The sequence below is a fragment of the Solea solea genome, chromosome 8 (assembly GCF_958295425.1).
Source record: "Solea solea chromosome 8, fSolSol10.1, whole genome shotgun sequence".
Taxonomy (NCBI): Eukaryota; Metazoa; Chordata; class Actinopteri; order Pleuronectiformes; family Soleidae; genus Solea; species Solea solea.
In genome coordinates this window covers 11,819,657-11,844,469 of record NC_081141.1, presented here as the reverse complement: position 1 = coordinate 11,844,469, position 24,813 = coordinate 11,819,657, and the positions used below count along the sequence as shown (strand labels likewise).

At 39.8% G+C, this 24,813-nt stretch overlaps 1 protein-coding gene across 1 annotated transcript; it reads left to right on the top strand.

The window, feature by feature from the left end:
* The first annotated feature begins 630 nt into the window (after nucleotides 1-630).
* Nucleotides 631-24,767, top strand: castor1 (cytosolic arginine sensor for mTORC1 subunit 1). Its single transcript, XM_058636875.1, has 9 exons — nucleotides 631-1,011; nucleotides 9,334-9,404; nucleotides 11,943-12,136; nucleotides 14,418-14,553; nucleotides 17,912-18,035; nucleotides 18,661-18,777; nucleotides 19,011-19,093; nucleotides 19,963-20,057; nucleotides 23,818-24,767. Exons 1-9 carry the CDS (start codon nucleotides 899-901, stop codon nucleotides 23,887-23,889), a joined length of 1,005 nt encoding a protein of 334 aa, XP_058492858.1. The 5' UTR covers nucleotides 631-898; the 3' UTR covers nucleotides 23,890-24,767.
* The last annotated feature ends 46 nt before the right edge of the window (nucleotides 24,768-24,813 follow it).

Sequence of the window (24,813 nt, the reverse complement as noted above, 5' to 3'; positions counted from 1 at the left end):
ATACAGTGGACCATCTTTTTGAACCAATGTATCACTTCAATCAACATTGACATCAGCATTAAAAAAAAACATTGAAAGCACAATTTGTTTTCATAGCCTCAGAATAAGCCTTATGTATGTACTGTAAGCATGGTCCTTGCTTTTTCCTGGCTGCCATCTTGCTCCACCATGTTGTTCAGCCTATGTATTTCATGCACTTATCTTTTTAACTAAAGCCTGTAGTGCATAACTTTTAAATTTAAACAATGTATATTACTTGTCAAATGACTTCACACAATGCTGATTAAGCCCACAGACCACTGCACACAGGTTGGAAGTATGACTGAAAACACAAAGAAACACCCAGAAGAGTTTCTGTAGTTAAATTCTGATAGGTCTGATAGTGTTGCTTGACAGAGCCAGTTTCATATGAAGTGTGCATACAAATATGACAAGCATACACATAATATTAGATCTTTCTGTTTCTTAAAAGCCAAACAAAGGCAGACTAATAACAAAAAATGTGCACTCTAGCCTTAATGTGCAAAAATAAATAAAGAAAGAAAAATAATAAAACTAATTTATTTTGAAACACAGGAAGTGGACACAAAAAAAGCCCTGTAGCTTTAAGAAAAGGGGGCGTGTCGTAACTGGGTCTGTCCTTTAATTTGAATATACAGTAGGAGTTAGCCGAGGCTGTACTCGGGTTGTTTCGGGTGTTTTTCGTCTTGTGAGGCAATTAAAACGGGACGCGCTGCTTCTCAGCAGTTGGTGATGTTTTTCGCCCGGACTCACCTCTAACACCTTCATGATACAAGTCAGCTAAGAGGCCGTTTTCTCCGCTGCATGCTCATTCACTCTCTCACACAAACACACACACACACACACAGGAGACGCTGCACCGCTCGCCACCGACAACATGGACTTGCACATATTGGACCACAGGCTCCGGGTCACCAGCATATCCAAGAGCGGGCTTGTGCATTTTACACATCCGCTCATCAAGCTCATATTCCTCCGGAACCGGACACGGTAAGAAGAGTTTGAGTTTCAATGTGTGTGTGTATTTTCGGTGTGGATCATTTTGGTAATCCAGTACGGATATTTGCGATAACCCGAAGCTCCCATTCATCGTCAGTGGGCTTGTTTGCCCGTACATGCCCTGCTCTGCCTCCGCCAATAGCACACTGTAACGCAATGTATGCAACTTTTTTGTTGTGACAGTAGTTTATATTACTGTTAATCACCCACAGTGTCATAACCTGCTATTAGGAATGATACTTCTTTAGCACTATTTTTCCTCACCATAACAATTGCAATTCATTAGCTACTTGCAATATATGTAAATATCTCCTCAAAACTATATAAATACAGTGATTATAGAAACTGTAATCACTTTACCTAGTGTAAGGTAAAGTGATTACAGTCAGAATCAGTTGAGTTTTTTTATGAAGTGTGGTCTTATTGATAGGGGAGGTTTGGTATCATTGTTTGTTTTTTGATACTAATATCCCAATCTTGAATATCAAAGTCACTTAGGTCGTCGGTCTTTGAAACAAGGTCACTGTTCATGAGACTATAGCCATTTCAAAACTATGATGATCCAACTGCATATTAGAAATGTGCGGCCTGGTCACCTAACAGAACAGTGATGGCGGACATCTCTCTCTCACATTTAGGATTACAGATCATATCAGATTTCCCATTTTTAGTTTTGCTTATATTGCTCTAGCATGTTTGGCCATTTACGGCTTGATATTGATACTGTGAACTACATTGGTTCATCCCTAATAATTCACACCGATTTCACTGAGCATGCCTTTGAGTGGGTTATAATTCCTTTGAAGACACTCACTTTCACTTATAACATGGCTGCCAGCAGGGACAGAAGGAGAAACAGGTTTTAAAAGGACCACCTAATAAAATCTACTATCACGTAATAGGTCTACAATATTTGAAGAAAATGTTTGCCATTTTTTCTCACCAGCCTTCTCTGTCTGCAAACTGAGGATTGTAAACCGCTCTCCTCCTGCACCAAAGTCCATAAAGAAAATCAGCGATTTTACATCACGCCTGACAGGAGTTGTTTATCCACTGCTGCCTTGTTAAAATCCTTTGTTCGGATTTGCCGAAGTGACATAAACTTTTCAAACTGGGGCAGCAGTAGTCCAGCAGCTTCTGTGACCAATGATTTTTCTCCATGGAGTTTGGTGGCTCATGGAAAGTCAACGTTTATAATGTGTCATGACAACCACACTCCACAAAAATCTGCACCATCACTTTAAAAAAGATAAGTATTGGTCATAAACTCCTGGAATAATTGGAAAGATGCAGACTCCCCCTTGAGGCACTGTAAAATAAATCACTAGGTCTGTGTGCTAGCAAGCTGAACATTTTCCAGTTCACAAGAAATATCATTGGGATCACAATTATCCTATTAAAGGAAATTCACTGCTTTTCACAGTAATTTGCAATAAAATTATGAATTGCCCCAATCCTATTGGGAACAAGTTGATCTTACAGTGGAGATATGATTGTATATATTTTTTTCATTAAACTTTAAAGTGCATGCACTGATCAAAAAGCAAAGCAATGTTCCTCTCCTGTATTTTGGTGGGGTTTTGTTTCTGCAGCACAGACTTGACTTGACAATTTGCAAGTTGTCTGGATCTCATGCAGTCATTAGTACCGGTTTTCACTTAATCCCCGGATATTCTGCCTTTGTTATGTAATTGTTTACTTCTCTGGCTGCTCCACATGTGCATGGTTAGGAGTTGAGTTTAACATCTGTCTTCCATGATATAAGCAGGGCAGGCTGTTGTGGTGCAGCCGCATGCTACCTCTGTCGTGTCAGAGTCACAAAGGAGGTGTGAGCAAATGTTGGGGGGGAATTTTGCTCTCCCCAACAGCAGGCTGTCAACCAGATGCAGTATTGCACTGTCCTCAAGGATGTGCTTATGGTAAACAGGATTAACCCATGCCTGCCAGAACGGGGTCATGATCCTGGGAAAAAACATATGACAAAGAAATCAAATTTGTTCATGCTTAGATATCTCAGGGTGGCTATGTTTACATGGAAACCAAATAATCAGATGTTGACATTCTAAGTACGTCATTATTCCCGTTATGATGTTTACATCTCACAGAAATTCACGATGAAATGTTATGAGGGCAGAGTCTGATAATGATACGTCTACATTATGTCCATGGCTGTGAAAACAGCAACAGGACGTTATAATCTGATTAAAACATACCGTACCCGTCTGTCTTGATATTGGTGATTTTGAATATGTTAATACATGTTAATGTTATTAGAAAATGCTGTTTACATTGCAGTAACTTTGTTTACATGGACAGCAATAATCTGGCTATTGACCTTATTCTGACAGAAACAGTGAAATGATGATGTTTTGCATTGGTTGCTAATGGAATATACTGTCTTCTGTACTTCAGTACTTGTCTACATTACATGAAATGTTGTGAATACACCAGTAGGATACAATCTGATTAAGACATATACAACATAAGGAGACTAAGATAATATTATCCCATGTATTAATCAGATTACTACTTATTTTGAGTATAGCCTTATTCGATTACCGTTTACTTGGCAGTGTCTTTTTCATACTATTGTTTTTAAAATAGTAATGAGTCATTTGAACAGCCATGATCAAAATAAAGTTATACAAAAATCTGATTAGGACATGTGTAGTGATTTTAGCCACTTTGTCAGATTATAATGTCCTATGAGTAGCGTTTTGGGAGCACTGAAATGGGAAACACCGACATTTTTGGAAAACAGGTCAGAGGGTAGTGTATACAACAAATACACCACTGGGAAAATGATGATGTCATAGTCCCACCACCTTTGAATTCATTGTTGCTTTCTTTGTTGTTGTCGTCTTTCTCTTCTTGTGTTTTGAGACTGTTTGGTCTGTTCGCTTTATGATGATTTTTATTTTCTTGACTTAATCTTCCTGGCTTGGTTTGTTCTGTCTCTGTTTATGTGATTTTATACATTGTAATGTATACTAATTTGAACTAAGATATATTTTTTTTTTTTTACATTTAGAGTGGTTTTGGGGGGGGGGTTGTGCGGATTTCTTGAAATTATGCTGTTAAAAAGTTAAACTTCACCGATTTGCATTTAGCTATGTATTACTAGAATAGAAGTTGTATTTTGTATTTTGTATTTTGGTGGGCACGTGAACGAAGATATCAGGGGAAACTGATGTTGGGAAGCACAATTTTTCAAAAGATACTACCCCTTTTAGTAATACAAAGCTAAATGCAAATCGGTGAAGTTTTCCTTTCAGGTTTCTTTAAGAACAAAAAGATTAAAATGATAAAAAGATTTTAAATGATTATGACAATTAATAATAATTGGTCTGCTGAACTTGCTCTTAAAGTCTTTAAATAAGTGGGCGAAAAATGTAGACTGAGCCCCAGAGTGAAGCAGTAGCATACGTACTTCCTTAAGTCAGCAGGCTTGTCTGTTTTGTTGTTGCGCATGCTTCAAAGGCACAGTATGTCATCACTATGGTGTGTGGGGCTTTGTCTCGTTTTTCCTGTTCTTTTTCTGAAGCAAGGATGTATAAGGGTGATGTGACAGTGGACTGGTGCTGGGGAAGAAAAAGTTCAAAAACAAGCCTGATTTTTTTGCCATCTCCCTCTTGCTGGCCCCTGCCATTCATTAGAGAACTACTATCCTCCCAAACTGTTTTTGAAAACAGCCGTGAGCAGAGTTTTAAGAAGGTTTTCTGCTCTGGCAGGCAGGGCTTTGTTCAAGACATATTAGACATAAGAAACTGTATTTGATGAGGCCCAGTGTTTCTACTATGAGCTGCTCTGTTGAAGAGAAAAGTAGAGGTGACTTGACAATTTTTCCATATCACAACCTACTGGTATCGCTGTCAGTCTAATGTCTATAAGTCTATAATGCTGGGGTAATGGGGAACAAATATTCAACTCATTAGCACTGTTGCCTTATAGCAAGAAGACCTGGGATTGCGACCTGGTCTGGCTGAGGGCCTTTCTGTGTGAAGTGTGCATGTTCTCCCCATGTGAGTGTGGGATTACTCCAGGGTTCTCCGGTTTCCTCCCGCAGTCCAAAAACATTCAGAGGTTAATCGGACACTCTAAACAGGCCGTATGTGTGAAAGTGAATGGTTTATCTGTCTGTATGTCGGCCCTGAGATAGACTGTGGGTCACTGGAGCCAATCCCAGCTGACACAGGGCAAAAGACGGGATACATTCAGGACAGTTCACCAGTCCATCACAGGGCCCACACGCAGACGAACAACCATTCACTCTCACATTCACAAACTCTGCACAGAAAGGCGCTTGGATGAACTGTGTATTCTCTCTAGAGAAAACTCAAACATGTGCTAATAAATTTAGATCGTACGTGATATTATGGGTTTTTTTTTGTAGTGGGATAGGCAGTAGGAAAGAGCTGTTTACACTGAGGCATCAGCATTGTAAAAGATGTGAATGAATCCTTCCACAAAGGGCAAATAAAGGCTGTGGATCAGGGAATTGAAAGCAGTTTGTTGACTTTATAGGCACTGTAATAATTAAAACAGAGAATCAGCAGAATGAATCAGTTCAGCTGTATAGTGCAGACTTCACACAGTCCTCCTTTCTTCAATAACACAAGCTTGAGTTGAAACAATGCCTCAGCTGAGCCAGAAACCCAGTTTTCCACTTGTTTGCTTCAGGGACCTGTCAAGTTTGAGGCCGGTCTCATCAGATACACTAAGCTGCCCCTCCTCCCCATCTCTCTCCCAGCCTCTGATAACAAGAAAAAAACCTTCCTCATTGTTCTAAAAAAGCATAACCCATGAAAATGTAATCATTGGGTTTGGAGGAAGATGTGAAGGTTACACACGGCTCAGTCAGCCTGTGACGATGGAGCTGAGATTGCTGTCTTTATTACACACTTCAGAATCTCTTATCATATTTTCTCAGCTGGAGCATCAGTTGCAAACACCACAGACAGCCATCACTCCCTCACCACCACCACCCATCATTTTGTTCAGTTGGATCAAAGTCCCCCACTTCCCCACTCAGCCGCTCCCTGGCTACCTGTTGCTTCCTCCTCTCGTCTTTGGTTGTTTTCATACTCCTCCTTATGTTCTTTCATGCTTCAATAGAAGGGAGCTTGTTTCTCGCGCTCGGTACAACACCCATTTGTCACATGTAGACTACATGCCACTGTGAGAGTGCTGTACAAACATCTTGGCTACGCAGTTAATCGTTGAGTTCATGCGTCTGCATTGTCCCACAGTCTAAAATGAACCAACTGCACAATCAAATTATTTAATACAACAATATATTGTACATATCAAGTCTAACCTGACCCCTGAATACCATGTCTCCTTTTGTCCTCCACTGCTCTGTTTTTTCTATTATAATGTGAAAACAAGACTATTTTGTCCAACCTCTGAATGCATTTGTTCTGCTGATACATTACGACAGTATGTCAGCATGGAAATGGAAAGAAATCTAACATTGCATTTCTGCAACAACAGATATCAAGTTGTCCCCTGGTTTGCATTTCATAAGAAGCCAGTGGGTTGAACTGATAGGACATAATGCACTGATTGTAATACACAAACCGCCTGTTCCGCCATTCAGAATCTATTGCATTACAAAGGGTCTAAAAATAAATATTAAACTTAACTTGAACTTGTTGAAATTTGGTTCCTACAGTTTCAGTACAGACCAACATCCGGGTTTTGACCAAACCCCACAGTAACATTTAACTTATTGTGAGGTAATATTCCATATTTCCATGTCATACTGATCTTTTTTGTAGAAACACTTTTTTACGTTAAATAGATATATATTATTTTAGTTTTAACAGTTAGCAGTCCTCTGTCTAGCAAGTTCAATTTAAAAAAAAAAAAAAAAATCCTGAATCCACATCTGGATTTCTTCCTTGGGATAACGCCATAATATCCCTTACAATTTCATCAATATTCATCCTTTTTTTTTGTTATGCTGCTCCCAGACAGATGGACAAATGCAGCCATAATTCAATCTCAAGATAACTTAATTTATACACAAAGGTAGATTTGGTTAACAATGAAGTGAGTTGGCTTCCTCCGCACACACATACCACACTTATGAAAGCAAGATCAAAATAGTTTCAGATGGACAAATGCTGGGTTTTGTTGATCACACTGATGGCTGCAGAAACAAAGCTATCCTTGTTTCACTTGGTTTTGCAGGCTGGCAATTTGTGTCAGTGGCATGATGGGACGATAGATAACCTCTTTGATGATGGTAATAACAATGAAAAAGCAATATTATGCTAAATAACTTTCCAATAATCCTTCAACTCACAGTTGGATTTCCCTGTTGCTTGACAGCACATGACCACTTAAAGGAGCTGTATGTAAGAACATATAGAATAAATGATCAAGTCATAAAATGATTACAGTTTATCATCTGATATAAAGGAAAATGTGCTAATTTGAAACTGGCTTCACTGATAAAAGCGGTCCATCTGGTTTATTCACAATTTAAAAAGGGATTAAATGAAGCTCCTTGTAGAACTGTCCTCTAAAACACACCATGCCCTAAAGCTCCACATTTCCACTTTTGGGATACATGCTACACTACCGAGCTAGGAAGGTGAAGGTTGAACATGAAATATTTGGGGAGGAGGGAGTGATATTTTAACACAATGGACCAACTGTGCTTGCCAGCACACTGGACATTGGTATTACAGTGTGAAATTAGTATCTCTCTTTTTGTCTTTCTGTCTCGCTGAGATGCAATTGTCTCATCTCATGGCAGGGATTAGTTTTTGCTGAGTCGTGTGTTTAGCAGTCTAACTCAGGCCTCTACTGTTATAACCTCAGCGGACTGATAAGCTGATAATGGTGTAGCTCATTCTCCAGTGAGGCATTTTACAAAAACAGGAATATGCAGCAGTTCCTCTTTAAGAATTCAGAAGAAACATGGAGAGATCATCCATTAAAATATTACTTGTAGCTCAGTGCTTCCTTTCAGTTGGTTTGAGCTATGGGGCCAACCAATATTGTTTTTTCTATGGCCAATGCCAGTCTTTCGAAATGAGCACAGCCATTGTCTAGTGTAGATGATGCCGATTTCTTGGGGCAAATATGTGTATCCATTTTTTTTTACTCCCATCTGATCTGTCCTTTTTGAGTGTGGAACAAGAATAATTTCTCTCATTCAGAATATTCCAAATATATTGGCTTCAAAGAGTCATGTAATCCAACAACATTTCACTGCCCAGTTTATTCCTCCACCTTAACTGAACCTCATGGGCCCATCATGTTATTTCTTTTTTGTACTTTCTTCCTCTCCCCTGCTGCTCTTTTTCAACATTTCACAAAGGAACAGAACACTGTAGCCTGACCAAGCAACACCCACTGAAAGCAAATGCATTTGGCACCAAGCCTGATGAGAACACAACAAACCCGTTGGAGAAAGTAAATTGTAATCAAAGGTTTTTTTATTTTGTAGAGCAATTTTAAGTGGTTTTTGCACAAACAGTAAGGTTGCAAATTGTTGCACATTTAGTTAACCGATTGTTGAATGAATAAACTGTTGGTCAATCATTATAAGAGAAACACTTTTTTTTATATAGGCTGAGTCTAATAACATGGCGGTTAGTCAGTTTATGTTGTTTGTTTGCTTTCCACCAGTCATTGTGTTTTACACCCAGAGGAGTTTGTCACATTCAAAGTTTTGTTCTGCTGTTATACTATGTATTTATAAAGTAGACCCACAGGCAGTAGCATTATCGCTGTAGTTGCACTTTCCTCTGTCCAAGTTGTGGCTCTAAAGCCTGGCAAAAGGTCAGCTCAGAGGCCACTTTATCTCACATCACATTTGCTACCATGCAGTTCGACTACTTCATCTTCTGCTGACTTCATTGGTGCTTTAGTTCATGTGTGCACTCACTCATGATCATCAAACAGCTACATAGAAACTTGCATGTTATCATATTGTCATATATCAAGTAAACGATATCGTCATATCGTTTACTTGAAGCTCTTACTTACTTCTAGCTCTTATTTGTACCCAAATGTTTAAATGCACCTATTGTAAGTCGCTTTGGATAAAAGCGTCTGCTAAATGACATGTAATGTAACATGTAATCATACCTACAGATATATGTGGCTTGTCCTTTGACAAAACTGTGATGTTCACCTACCACTAAGCTTGAGCTTTTTGCTAATTGAGTCGCAGCGAGTCCTGAATCCTGTGCACATTTTGAATAAATAGTAACTATTTATGGTGAAGACCTGACCCTTCTTTTGTTGTTTGCCACTGAACACCTCTCTCCATCTGTGCTCCCTCTCCTGTTTCAGATGCAAGTTTTTCAGTCTGACAGAGACGCCAGAGAACTACACAGTAGTCCTTGATGAGGAGGGATTCAAAGGTAAAACACCCTGGTTGCGGGGACCTCTTTGGACCCACATTGTACACTGAATGCAATACTAATCTATGCAGTATAGCATTGGGTAGCAAAAATGTTTGGATTAAAAATGCTTTGGCTATTTGTTTCTCTGTTTCTAACTTATATATTTTTCAGAAGTTTATAATGTTTATGAAGACGCTTACATTGCAAAAAATATTTTCATTTATGCTTATTTTTCACCTGAAAAAATAGGATTAAATAAAAACAAACACGTTTCATCAGTTTCATCAGTGCAGCTGTAACAATAGTGAATCCAGCCTTCTTTGGAAGCAACTTTCCAATACTGTTATTATAGAGTTTCGCAGTTTCTCACCACTGAAAATAATTCTTACCTTGAGTTGGACATGAAGCAAATTGAAATACTGTATTCATGAAAACGTGGGGAAAAAAAAGCCTCTGCAGACTTGTTTTTTTCCTTGTACAGCTTTTTTTCCCTCACTTACATTTTATGATTGTCAACAACCATCCTGCCGCATGAGGGGCGGAAGGGAAGGAAGGAAGTAACAATGGAGTGGTAAAACAACAGAGTTCTGACCATGTTTTAAATGTGTAGCAGTTGTTGGAGGAGACACTCCTAGTAGAACCTGTAAATTATAAAAACAGAGAAAAAAAACAGAAGACACAGTTAATACCAAACATTTTGAACTACAGTCATTTGCAAGATTCAGTGTTTTTCTGCACTCTTTTCTTTCAAGTAAAAACTGGCAAATACATGCCAGCCAGCCAATTAGAACAATATACATTTGGCTCTATTTTTAGACATCACTTTGGTCATTTGGCCAGTGTCTAAGTCAAAAAGATAATAGATCCATTAGTAAGAATTTCTTGTTTTGCCTCTAGAATGCACCCTCTCCATCTGTCTGCACTCAATATACTGTAGCTTTCTTTGTGTATGTTTTTATCCCATGCTCTCATGATGTAGTTGTTAAAGGCATATATTTCTCCGGGGGGCTCCGTTTCTGTTTCTCTCTTTGTCCTCTTCACTCCCCTTGTAGCCAAGCACCTATTTTAGGATGTGAAAGCTGGTGTAGCAAAGCCACGAGGGGCCATCTGTGACAAATTACGCCAACCAAAACAGTGGCCCATTGAAGGGGAGTAAAGAAATGGAGAATAGAGTATTTACTGCAGGAAATAGGCATCATTCAGTGATGCGTTTTAGCTGGATGGTACTGGAACCTGCATGTTCTCCCTGTGGGTTTTCTCCGGCTTCCTCAGATTCCTCCCACAGTCCAAAAAACATGCAGATTTGGGAATTAGGCAAATTGGACACTCTAAATTGACCATAGGTGTTAGAGTGAGAGTGGATGGTTGGCCCTGTCAATGTTGCACCCCACCTTTCACCCTATGTCACAAAAGTGTTTTAATATTGTGTGCGTCACATCCAATGTCCATGTCAAATGTGATATTAAAAATACTTGTGTTTGAAATATGGGAAGACATTCCCGACACAAATTAAGTCATGTACATGAGGAAGTACCTGTCCATCTTTGGATCCACATACGTATGCCAGGCAGGTTTTCAGAAATAGTATATAATTTATATAATATATAAAGTATAACTGTATAAAAAAAACTTTATCAATTATTATTTTATTTGGGGGGAGAGGGAATACTAAAGGTTGCAAACTCCTATTCTACAACATCACCAAAGTTCCTGACCGCTTCAACTTAGTGCTCATCTGAGAGCGAGGAGTAAACTAGTTTGGCTCAGAATGTTACAGCCACATCTGAGGGATAACCAACGTTTCAACTCTTATTATTATTACCTGCTTAAAAGCCACTCAACTGAGCACATTAATGATTTGGTATTAACCACACGTAATACACAAACATCTGGTGTACTGTAGGTCTGAGGAGCTTAGTTGTTACTCATATACTGCCACCAGATGGTTTAAATAGTGGAGTCGTTTTAGGTCTCAGTGGTAAAGGAAGACACAGGAGATAAGGGAGATGGAAGAGGAAGTGTGATCATTATACTGAGCAGAAAACAACCGGAAACATAGTTTCACACACGCACCTTTTATTAAATACATGTTGCCCACAAGCTCTGGTTGTTTTTGTTAATAGAACTTAATTGTCAGTTTTGCACCTGGAGAATGAGATATTCCTCCATGAGAATATGTGCTTTTTGTATTAGTCTGGCAGTTTTTACTATTTTAAGTAGTGTTTCAGTAGTGTACAAATATGCGAGCAGGGAGATATGAAGAGACAGAAAGGCATAGATTTTAAACTTTGTGAACAATTCACGCTCCATAAAAGCTGGATCCCGAATGTCCATTCCATGTCAGTTAAATGTCCTTATATTTAAAACACCATACCTCCTAGTTTATAATACACATGTTCTGTCAAATATAAGCATAATAAAAATGATGGGTTTTTTTCGACTAGCCCTTCTGCAAATTATTATTTTATTCATTCATTTATTTATTTACTTTAATAAACTGTATCCCATTTTTATTTAACATTTATATAACATTTGCACAAATCCATTCCCACTCAGAGCTTCAGTCCTCCGAGCACCTCCAGGTTGAAGGCTCCATCTGGCTGCCACTCAATGTCGTCTCCAACGGTAACGCCTCCAGCAGCTCACAGGCCGTCGGTGTGACCAAGATTGCCAAGTCGGTCATAGCTCCTCTGGCCCAGCAGCACGTCTCGGTCTTCATGCTCTCCACATATCAGACCGACTTTATCCTGGTGAGTCCTGTTTTTTGGACTGATGACACTTTGCCGTTGCACATTTAAGTGACATTCAGTGACATTTACTCGGACTCTGTAAATGTATAAAAAAAAAAAAAAAACACTCATCTTGCAAAGAAGCCTTTTACCTACTGAGCCACTCTGCATTTTGTCCACCTGCTCGTTTTGTAGTTAACAAAATAATCCCCAACTGAGCTGAAGTCACTAAAAATGTTGGTTGATGTGTTACACGTCAAAGTGTTCAGTTGGCAAAAACAGACATTTGTGTCAGCAGGGATGTTAATGGACAACATGCTGGTGGAGCTCCAGTTTTCCCTTTCAGCTGCAGTAGGCAAGATCACTAAGAGAAATAGTTGATTATATCCATATCCAAGTTGTTAAATACCCAAATTATCTTTGTACTATCCTACTGATTCTCTCACCCTGGATTTCCACTGGACGCGGAACGGCCGCGGAACGGCCGCGGAACGGTAGCCGTTGCAAATCGCTTCCATTCTAATCAATGTGAGCATTCCCACCGGCCGCGCTGCGGCGCGGATCAGCAGCGGCCCAGAAGCGGCTCGCCGCGCCGCAGCGCTATCGATAGGAATCAGTTCTATTTTTTCCGTTGCCGCTGCTGAACCTCGTAAATTTCAACGAAGCAGATCGCACAAGACAGGAAGTCCGACACAGTATCAAAGTAAAACACTTCCGCCCCCCTTTCAAAATAAAACACAATACGCAGGTCACAACTTCACCTCAACGTTACGTCATAACCGGTGCTCCCAGGTCAACAGTCATTTGATCCGAGGGTCTCGGAGACAATGGACGATGAGAGACTGATTATGGAAGTGGAGAAATGAAAGAAGCTGTGTTGTTGTTGTTTCCTTTATTCACACAGTCTATCGCGGGATCTCGCGTCCGTTCGAGATTATCGCGCGATCTTCCGTGAATACCGCTGGCTCCCAAGGCTCCGCGCCGCTGCCGTAACGCGCCCGGTGGGGATTGACGTTTGGGAGAGGACGAAGCAGAACCGCGCCGCGGCCGTTCCGCGTCCAGTGGAAATCCAGGGTTAAAGTCTCTTTTTACTTTTAATGAAGGTCCAGTTTGTGACATTTAGACGGGTTTATTTTTGGACATTGAGTATACCACCCATAAGTATGTTTGTATTAGTGTGTAGTATAAGTATAATTGCTTTAAAATAGAGCTGAAACGATTAATCGATGAATCGATTATTAATCGATTACTAAATTAATCGACAACTATTTTGATAAACGATTAATCGGTTTGAAGCTTTTTTCATGATTAAAACAAGATTTCTGATTGTTTAAGCTTCTTAAATATGAATATTTTCTTAATTTCTTTGCTCTGGATAACAAATTAATCATTAAAAGTCAATCATTTTGGTTTGTGGACAAAACAAGACATTTGAGAACATCATCATTTCCAGGTTTGACGAACACCGATCAACATTTTTTATGGTTTTCTGATATTTTATGGACCAACCGATTCATCGATTAATCGAGAAAATAATCGACATCTTAATCGATTATGAAAATAATCGTTAGTTGCAGCTCTACTTTAAAATCAAAAATGTTTGGTTTTTGTAGCCTTAGAATAAGCCTTTTATATCTACTTTAGGCCACCATTTTGCTCCTTCATGTTTCTACAGCAGTCCAACAAATCAGTGTGTGCATTTTTAGTGCTGTGAAGGCCACCATAGTTCCGTGCTGTGCTTTGAAAAATCTGAGCAGAGTCCTATGTTTGTTACAATCTGCAGTTTTACCACTAGATGTCACCCGTTCTTACACGTTGGACTTTTAAATTGCTTTGCAGCGTCAGCAGGTGATGCCACTGCTGACCTTTCCACCAAAGTGGCACGTTCTCTATGTGCAGCTGCTTATTGTTATTATTACGGAGTAAGAGTGAAGTATGGTCTTAGTGGCTCTGTGTGTGTGTCTGTCTGTCTGTGTTTCTGCACTTGCACTTGCCAATATGACCAACAGAGGCCGACAGAGGCTTGTTGCATGAATGGGGTGAAGTCTGCCATCTCTGATTGCCTTGTTAAACAAGAAATAGGAGGGTCCTGTCTCTCCAAACTGCCCTCTGACTGGTCAAAGTCTACTGTTAAGGACCAAATCTCCTAAAGACAAAAACAGAATGTGGAGGAGTTACTAATCAATAACCACAAAAGATGTTGCCTACCCCAGCTTTAATGTGAGGCCACGTTGACCTGTACTAACCTGGTGTGGCTGATTTTGACTCTAAAACATCTACCTGTTGATGTTAATGCATGTAGGTGAGAGAGAAAGACCTGTCTATAGTCGTCAGCACTCTGGAGGAGGAGTTCAACATCTACAGGGAGTCAGGAGGAGAGTCTCTGCCTGTGCACTGCCAGGATGTTTCCAGCTCCCTCCAGAAGAACGGCAAAGAAGGTATGACTCGGTGTACTATAAGTGAAGATGCTTTAGCGCCACCCTCAGGTTGTTTGAGCAAAGTGGGAATAGGGTTACTCATCACAGAGGAAGTCCTCTGAATACAGGTTTAGTGATAGGAGTATCTCAAGCAAGAATCCTCCCTACAAGCTAAAATATTTGCATTTGTGTATTTTTAAAGTGCTCTGTGTATAATACTAATATCAGTTTTAGATGTTGGAATCGTATTCAAGAAATGGTGACAGTAATTTTTATTTAACTGGAACTGACAAATGTGGGAATAATAAGTAAACTTTTGTGATTCTAATTTGATCATGAGGTAGCATTGCATTTAACGGTTCCTCATTATGACAGTAATAGTGTCTTCACTTCAGAAACTCCAATTCTACATCCACTGCACGAACAAATTAATTCCATTAAAGCGCCAAGTTGCCTCATTAATTTAAATTCTCGCCAAATGCACGCTGGATTAAAACCCATCAAACACTAAACTAACTGTAAAATAAGCAGCAGGATTCTTTCATTCACCTCATCAAGCTTAGGACATGAACAATGAGTCAATTTCAAAAGGACCATTGCAGTTCAGTCCAGGCTACTAAGAACAGTAGTTCTCCACATGGTTATTATTTTCCTCCTTGGCACAGTTTCGTGCCTTGCAGGGTTATTTCAAGCCTGCATTGTTCAATAATGATCTGGATGAAAAGCCCCTCAGGAACAGTGAGAAAGGGCTAATGGGGCAAGCAGACCATTTGCATGTCAAATTGCATACAGTATGTCCCAAGAGGTGGAAACAGTTCTGTATCGCGTCATTAGAGGAAAGACTGAGAGTTATTGTACACGTACAAACATTACATCCAGTGTCATTGTACATTAATTATTGTCTGATCTTATTTTACAGACTGAAGAGAACATCTTTGTTTCTCACAGATCGGCATGAATATCACACAGTAATCATTTAAAATATTTAAAAATGACTCTTCCTGATATCGCAAATCATAGGAGGAGGATCCCTCCTTCCTTCCCTGCATTTGTTAGTACATTGCATTAGATCTTAGTAAGTCACGACAGGCAGTTTGACAGGTCACAAAAACACAGGCGCAAATAATGAAATGAATGAATGCTGATTTCTATTTACCTTCCTCAGTTTCAGGCTCCATGCTGTTTCACTGCCACAGTGTCCTGACGACCATAACGTTACCAGAGACATTGTTAGTGTTATCAATGACACTTGCTCTTTCCTGCTAAAACGTGTGGTGAAAATAGGCCTATAGCCACCTGTTGATCAGTGCACTATCCACGTACATTTGCATCCTCGGGGCAGCACGGTTGGTGCCTTTGCAGCAAGAAGACCCGGGGTCGCGACCCGGTCGGAACAAGGGCCTTTCTGCATGGAGTTCATTCCCCCCCGTGTGTGTGTGGGGGTTTCTGTCTTCCTCCCACAGTCCAAAAACATGCAATATGAAGATTGGATAAATTGGAAACTCTAAATTGACCATAGGTGTGAGTGTGAGAGTGAATGGTTGTTTGTGTCCATGTGGCCCTGCAATGGACTGGCAAACTGTCCAGGGTGGACCCCGCTTATCGCCCTATGTCAGCTGAAATTGGCACAGTTGCCCCCGCGAAACCTCATGTGCAGGATAAAGCGGTAGAAGATGGATGGATGTGCATCCTCAACATAAACAAAACTGGAGCCTGCTCCAAAATCTAATCCACTCACTGAAAAGAGAATAAAACATTTTTAATTATACTTGTTACTAATGTAATGTATTCATGTCATTAAAAACTTTTAAATCTATACAAAAGTCTGTTACATTCAAACATTGTCAGACGAGTTCACGTGAATCTAGTTAAGACTATCAGCTCCACACAACTCCCTCTGTGTTTTCTCGGTATAGCTGTGTTCAGATCTTGTGTTCCCCACGACATTCCTGCACTGCACAAAGGAAGTGATTTGTTTTGTATGTCAAGACAGAAAGAGGCAACAGCAACATAACACTGGTTAAGCAAGATGGCTAGAAACAGTCCCTCAGTCAGGTCTGATAGTATTGCTTGACGGAGCTTGACAACTTATTGTAAGTCGCTTTGGATAAAAGCGTCTGCTAAATGACATGTAATGTAATGTAAAAGCTTGTTTTCAGATGAAGAACTTGGCATACAAGCAACCGTGTGTAACATACCGTAGCAACAAGACAAATGAAATACCATATGTCCTGTTGGAACCTGTTCATGGTCACCTGTGGTGCTGAACAAAGCCATGTTTGCCTTCAACCAACATCACACTATATGTTATTTTAGAATGAAACAATGCCAACAGGGCTGGACTCTTTGAAATACACTATCTCGCCACATTATCTACAGGAAGTTTTCATCAGTGTGTCACAGTACATGCTGTACAATGTGAGCAGAACACATGCACACACAGTGTTATAAGAAAAACATACAATATCCGGACTCCTGCTCATTACACAGAACAGCTTCCACACTTCTTGGAAGACGTTTCTCAAGATTATGGAGTGTTTGTATGGGAATTTGTGTCCATTCATTCTGTAGAGCATTTATGAGGTCGGCCACTGATGTTGGAAGAGAAGTTGTGGCTCACGATCTCTGTTCCAGGACTGAAGGAGTAGACTGAAACTGTGTGGAAACGACCGTATTTTGCAGACTATATGTCACACCAGAGTATTAGTCGCATCTGTCAAAAAATACGTCATGAAGAGTTTAAATTCTGCAGTATAGCTTTTTCTTTTTGGTGGCATTTTATCTGTGTTTTCTGTCTTTGATGACATAGCGTTGTTTTTGATTTATAAGCCGCTTCTAAATATAGCCAGCCAAACCGGAAAATACAGTACACAAAGAGAGAGGCAGGGTGGGGAAACTTTTGAAGGGTTTAAGAGAACAGTCGAGAAGAAGAACTCAAACTTTAAGTTTTGTTGGCTTGGAAGCAACTTAAGCAACAAATGCAACACTACTGTATGTGTTTTGGTGTAAATCCACTTTCATATGATAGCGCACAGCTGAATTTACCATAGTTTTCAGCTCCTGACACTCAAAATACCAGAGATGCAGGACCCCCATGATCTCAAAGGATATAAATCATTATACAGTTAATATTTTTATATGTAAGTGATGTATGTAATCATCTCGAGACTCTTTCCAGCAGGTCACAACCCTAGTTTGGGAACCAATAGTATACAGTACATACATGTTATACAAAAAAATGAGAATTTGTCAGTGAATATGAGGCTCTGCGGCTGGACTAAAGTTCCTCTTGTGAATCAGTAACTTTATTCTGAAAAAATGTACAATACTAACGACCTCTGCTACTTCTGTTCGACCAGTAATGTCTTTGTTTTTGCAGCCATTCAGCCTACAGTTCACCCGGTGCTAATCCCCCAGAACCAGTTCTGTGTCATGTCCCTGGACCCGGACACGCTGCCGTCCATCGCCACCACACTCATTGACGTGCTCTTCTATTCCAGCAGGTAATAAATAAGCCGCTTACTCACTCTGCCTGTAGTACCTGTGTTGAACCCAAGGTGGCAGCAAAAGATGCAAAGTAGACTTGGCCTCACTCGTTTGATGTTACAGATTAGTGATGGCAGATATTTTCACATCACTTTGAACATGTTTTAGGAGATATAAACCACATTATCCCGGTAAAATATGCATATCCCTGTGATATTTATGTAATAAAACGTTTTACTGATTATAATACATTGACTTATGAAATGTATTATTTTTATTTGACATATAGCAGACAAAAAAGAAAAACTAAACGTTATCCACACTATCAAATGACATTCATGCATATCACAACCTTGTTTAAAATGTTCAGAATGATTATTACAAGAGAAAATGCTTGTATATACAATGTATATTCATTATGTAATCCAAAATGCTGTAAAAGCATCATGATACAGTTTGTGGATTTTAATAATAAATATATACAGTATATATAGATACCAGGGAAGCACTGTATATTCTTGTATTTTCTCTATCTATGCTATCTCTATAATGTAAACAACTGTATTGTATGACTGTAATGTGGATGGCTTGAGTGTGTTATAAAGTAATGGCCTGCTGAATGTGCTTCCTCCTCCACCACAGTCCTAAGGAGGACACACAGTCATCTCCGAGCCAGGATATGGATTGTATTAAGTTCTTCTCCTTCTCCCTCATTGATGGCTACATCTCACTGGTGATGGACACTGAGGCTCAGAGACAGTGAGGAGTCTTCATTTGTGCTACCAGTTCATTAAAGTAGTAGTTTGTGCCTCTTGTCAGATGCAGCTTAACCTCAGTCCTGATGTAGGTCGACAACTGTGTTCAAACCAGCGCCTCATGACACTTAACTGCCTGCTTTCACTGGCCATTTGGCCACAGTACAGCTTTATAAAACAGCATGTGCATGTTGTGTGTACTGTGTTGCTTTGTTGAAATTGGTCTTTTTGCTCTAGGTTTCCCGCTGACCTCCTCTTCACCAGCTCCTCTGGGGAACTTTGGAGGATGGTTCGTATTGGGGGACAACCGCTAGGCTTTGGTAAGGCCGCTTTTCTTTAAATTCCTTAACACCTGTTAAGTTCTCTACTCTACGTTCACTAAAGAGCATGTCAGTGCACCTCATGGTCTCTCAGTGCCTTTAGAGGATTGTAATTGATTGTCTCCATTACCGTAACTATCCTGACTTGTAATACTAAGTAAAGCTGCTGTGAGGACGCGAGGAGTGGAGTTAGTGAAAGTGGATGAGTTTAACTACCTGGGGTCAACCATACAAAGCAATGGAAGTGAAGAAGAGGGTGCAGGCAGGGTGGAGTGGGTGGAGACGAGTGTCAGGGGTGATGTGTGACAGAAGGATAGCAGCAAAAGTGAAAGGGAAGGTCTACAAGACAGTATTAGGAGAAGAGGAAGACCACAGAGAAGATTTGTGGATGTTGTGAAGGAGGACATGAGGACAGTTGGTATAACAGAAGAGGACACGGGATAGGACAAGATGGAGGCAGATGTAGCAAACCTTAAAGGGAGAAGCCAAAAAAGAAGGGCTTCAACAAAAAAAATTATAAATCTGTACTATCTAATCAGTCGCCACCAATTTTGACAATTTTTTGATTTTTTAATCACAGTGATCAATATTTGCAGCCCAAGCACTAATGTCTTTTCCGACCTGAAATTGCAGGTATTAATACATTTATTATTTATTGTGAAATGAATAGTTCACAATTTAATTTGATCCTAATATAAGGGATTGGGTAGTTGAACGTTGTGTCAGTTCTGTTGATGCAACCTTTTACAGTATACTATTAATTCCCATACACATGCTGTTTAGCAGGAGATTGTTGTTATCATGTGGCCTCATTTCTCAGTGTTAACTGTGAATAATAATTTCTTCTCTGCCATTTTGATGTTTTGTAGATGAATGTGGTATAGTTGCCCAGATATCGCAGCCCCTCGCTGACGGTGACATTTCTGCTTATTACATAAGCACCTTCAGCTTCGACCATGCTCTGGTAAGTGTTCCACAACGTCATGTCATTATTGAAGCCACAGAGGGTTTTAGGTCAAAACTTCAAACTTAATACATGAATGACTCAAAAATGCCATTACACTTAGCTCAGGTATTTTAAGACCTAAGGTTGGGCTCTGTTTCCTACTGTGGGAGATGAGCACAGATAAAAACCAGACATATGTCACCATAAAAATATTCCTCTGAGGTTTATGCAGGAATGTGATATGATGGTATACTGAGTTTTTAAAAAAAAACAATCCAATAAAGAAAGTGTTTTTAAAAACCTTGTAATGCAGATATGCAATGTTGCAAAAGTATTAACCAAAAACATTTTTTTTTAACGATGTTATCACATTGTCTTGTATTGTTTTATCATTCATCATTGTGCTGCGTTGATTTGGGTGGGTTTTTTTCCATTTGCCTTTCAATGTTTTCCGTTACAATTAAAAAAACATAGTATCTGAGTCATAAAAACTTGTCACTGAATGAATCAGACATCTTCCTCTTAAATCAGTCGGATGTTGTTTTTTTTGGGGGGGGTGGTTGCATTTTTGTGCAATCAATTAAAACAAGCTGTGAGTAATACAATTACTACATTCTAGCTATAGCCCATTGAACAATTCCTACTGATATTGGGCTCGAGTCAGTCTATTACAGGGCCAACATAAGGAGGCAAACAGCCGTTCATATTTAGCTAGAGTCTCTTGTCTATCTAACCTCAGTCTTTGGACGGACGATGGATAAGCAGAGGAAAACCCTCATGCACACAACATGCAATCTCCACATAGAAATGAAGTCCAACTGGGATTCAAACCGACAAACCATTTTTCTGAGATTGCAGACAATTGTTAATAAAGTCTGACCTCATCAAGAATTGAACCGGCAAATTTGTTGCTGTGAAGCCATTGTAAAAAAACAATGGTATAATTAAGGGTAACATGTTATAAAACAAAACAATATCATATAAACCAGTCATAGACAACAATGATAACCTACAGAGGCGGTTGCTACTATTGAAATAAGATACAAATAACTAAATAGATGAGTAAACATTTAACACTTAAGGGTGGACTTAAGTGTACATGTTGGAGGCGTCTACTGAAATGCTTCTCATACACAGCATCTAATGCTGCTGAACTTTGCTCACAAAGTTGAGCGGCATCGCAGCCGTCAACAGTTCAAAATGTGCAAATATACTAACGCAAGCGATCAAATAACATTTGTGCATTTACCTCAAACACCACGTGGCTTAAACGGAACTCTCGGACAAAATGTGCCATCCACGTTCTTGATGTTTTTTGCTCCATAGTTGGCCATGATGGACACTGAAGGCAACATCTTCATGTGAGTGTAGTGTATGACACCGGGGAGGAAACTGTATGGACCTGTATGGAGGTGTGGGTTTTAGTTGACCAGAGTGGGAGGAGTCTTTAGTTTATGATTGGACTCTGGAGAGACAGTGGGTGCTGCAGCCTTGCACACCGCCGTGTCCCTTATCTACCACTGAGGAGGTTTAAAAAGGTGAATTTTATATGCGTTATCAATGAATTACTGCATGTTTTTTAAAGATATGTACTTGTATCGCACTTCCCTAGCCTTGATGACCTCTCAAAGCAGCTTTACGGTAGTTGTGCCATTCACTCACACATTCAACACACGCTGCCAGCATGGCCACCAGGAGCAACTCGGGGTTAAGGGGCCGTCACGGAGAATGCGTTATAGGGGACCTGAAACGGTGTTTTTTGAAAATGCCACACAGAGTGGAAAAATCTGAAGACGCCGAGTAGACGGCGAATACACTACTTTAGGAATATGATAACGCCATATTCCCAGCTCTCTCTTGCGCTGTCATTCATTGTCTTTTGTTTGGAGATTGTTTGACAGTTTTACCAACTACTGTCAATGAAGGGTAACTAAAGTCTTGTCTTTAGAGATTTCACACACAGGGATGAAAAAAAATTGTTGAATCGTAAAATAAGGAGAGGAGAAAACTATTTTTACGTGAATAAACAAAACTTTTTGAAAGCGGCAAAGACAAAGGTCGTCTGGACGTGGCCTAAGTGTCTTGCCCAGGGTCTAATGTTCTTTCTGTTCTCTGTCCCCCTAGTCTTTAAACACTGACGTGATGAAAAAGAAAGATGAATGAATTACATCATGGTGTTGAATTTTTGGGTGTTCCACATGCAGTCAAGTGTTCACAGCCTCCTGCTGTTTGCTCTATTCCACTATGTGTCATTGAGCCTGACCCAACCACAGTATGTCTAATGTGTAGAAAGTCATTACACTCACTTCTCCAGTGCTACGTCACTATCTATTATTACAGTAAACCTGAGTGGGACTGTTGTTAACCACGGACTTGTCTGATAATGGAAAAGTCCGTTTACTCACTCACTGACTTACTAACCACTTCCTCCTATGGTCAATTTTGTGTCCAATTTGCCTGATCCTAAAACCTGCTTGTTTTTGGACTGTGGGAGGAAACTGGAGAACTTGGATAAAACCCACACACACACACACACACACACACAGGGAGAACATGCAAACTCCAGAGAAGTCACAATAAAAGCATGTAAAATAAACAAGATTTTAAAGCTAGTGTCTCTGGATCGTTGGTGGTCATGTAAAATGCTCCCCCAACTGTTGTCAAGCACAACATCCATCCACCATCTTCACTTTTAATGAATTCAACTGAGCTGGCATAGAGACGAGTTGCCTGACATAATTGTCTGGTATACCTGTGTACAGATTTGAACAGCGTGGCTTCCTGCCAACATAGCGCTGTTTTGATTTCAGCTGTTGTGTGATGGGATTGCGTGACAACGTTTGAAAAATCGGCACAGCAAAAAAACATTATGAAATGTCCTTCGTGTCATCTCTATTACAGAAGTAGCTGAGGACATTTCCTGTCACAGAACAGAATGACGCTTCGCGTGTATGGCATGATGGAACGGCAGTGTGTGGCTCATTTTTATCTTCGACAAAATTCGAGAGAAAGTCCTGATGCAAGTGCATTTCATTTTCAAACTAATAAACATGGGAGACCACGGAACACAAAGTTACCACATGGCGTCTGCCTTTATCAGTACGTTCAATTGCGTTGTGTTATTTTTGGTCTTTGAAATGTGATCCGATCTTTCAACACCTTTTCAAAAGAATACCAAACTATTCTTTTAAAACTGAATACATAACGTAAATTGTAAAAAAAACCAACGTATGAAACACATTAATATTGATCCCCGATAAGCGTTGCTTTCACTCTGTTATTCCAGGACGCATGTTTCGCAGAAAAACAATGACTCAATTAACCGTACAACGGAAATGCATTGCTCACACAGTAGCAGTGGCCCCTGCTGCTTCATTCTAAATTTACTCCCCAGCAACCTGTGTCATTACTATGTGTTGGGCAACAGCATTTCTTACTATTGTGTTCCTGTTGTTGTTATTATTATTATTATTATCCACATATTTTTGTCATTATTTCCTCCTAAATTTTCAGATTTCAGCAACTCCTGGTTCACAACATTCTTGCTGTGCCACTGATCCCACAGCTCCACTGCAGATTGGCGTTCATTTCTTTCCTCTTCTCCCCCCATTACACCTCAAGTGGTGTTGATCACTTCCTTAGGAGCCTGCACTAGTGACAAGTTCCAGTGATCTAACATTTATAAAATGTGGAACGGTTATGAGACACAAAACAACTGCTGTTGCATTTTAAAAAAAAAAGAACTAAACTAATACTGCTTTGACTTTTCTGGCTCTAGGTCCCCGAGGAGGATATAGTGAGTGTGACCGACATGCTGCAGCATCAAAGGAAAGAACCAGCCACCACCTGATTTCTGAAGTCTCACTCAAGAGACCCCGTCCCAATGCGCACCCTGTCCCACTCCAGTTCCGCTGGAAACGGGGTGGCAGAGCAGCAGGACGGGAGGGCTAACTCTGTGCCTAGGCTATAGCACTGCTTCACCAGCAGTATTAACCTCTTTGAACTTACAAACACCAGAAGAACTTCGTCTGTCTAACCATTCAAAGGCAGGAGCCCGACAAGCTCACACATCAGAATCCACAGACACACACTTGCACGTTCAAACTCCCAAGCACAAAGTCAGGTTTATGAACATATATATCTATATATAACAGACTCATTTTCCATCTAATAGCAGAAGTGAGATCTCACCCAATTGGATCGGAGGTTGAATTTGGTATTAAAAAAAATCTCGCCCGGATAGACTCGCATACATTTCACCATTGCTGTCAACAAATTAGTCTTCCAGTGATGTTCATAACAGATTTTCTTTTTTGGTTTCTTGTAAATCAAAGGCCGTGTGACGCAAGCAGGATTCAGATGCCTGGTGATTGTGTGTTATCTTCAATCATGCAAGTCAAAAGTGATCCTTCTTATTTCTCACTAACGGAGGTTTGTGAAGATGGTGCAGGTAGTTCTAAAATATTAAAACTACTACAAACCCAATCAAACAGGTCAGTATTTTTTTGTGGTTTTTTTTTAAGAGGTCATTTCTTAAGCATTAAGCAAGGTCAATGACATGTCTTATGTTCTTTGTTATTTGCACAGTCAATTTTAGTAAAGCTAATGTCACTTAGATGTTTTCTTTGGTACAATTACATTTTGTACACTTTGAAGTAAAAAAAAGTATTCCGTAAACATTTGTCATTCTTTTTGCGCTGCTTCGTTCAATAAAGAATATTGAAAGTATACGTGTTGAATTTTTGGCGTTTTTATTTCTCAAGGCATACAAGCA

Bases quoted from the DNA above. Each gene is read 5' to 3' on its own strand.
- castor1 (XM_058636875.1), top strand. From the start codon at position 899: ATGGACTTGCACATATTGGACCACAGGCTCCGGGTCACCAGCATATCC. The intron at 12,137-14,417 runs GTGAGTCCTGTT...TAATGCATGTAG, and splicing joins ATCAGACCGACTTTATCCTG to GTGAGAGAGAAAGACCTGTC. The intron at 14,554-17,911 runs GTATGACTCGGT...TTGTTTTTGCAG, and splicing joins CCAGAAGAACGGCAAAGAAG to CCATTCAGCCTACAGTTCAC.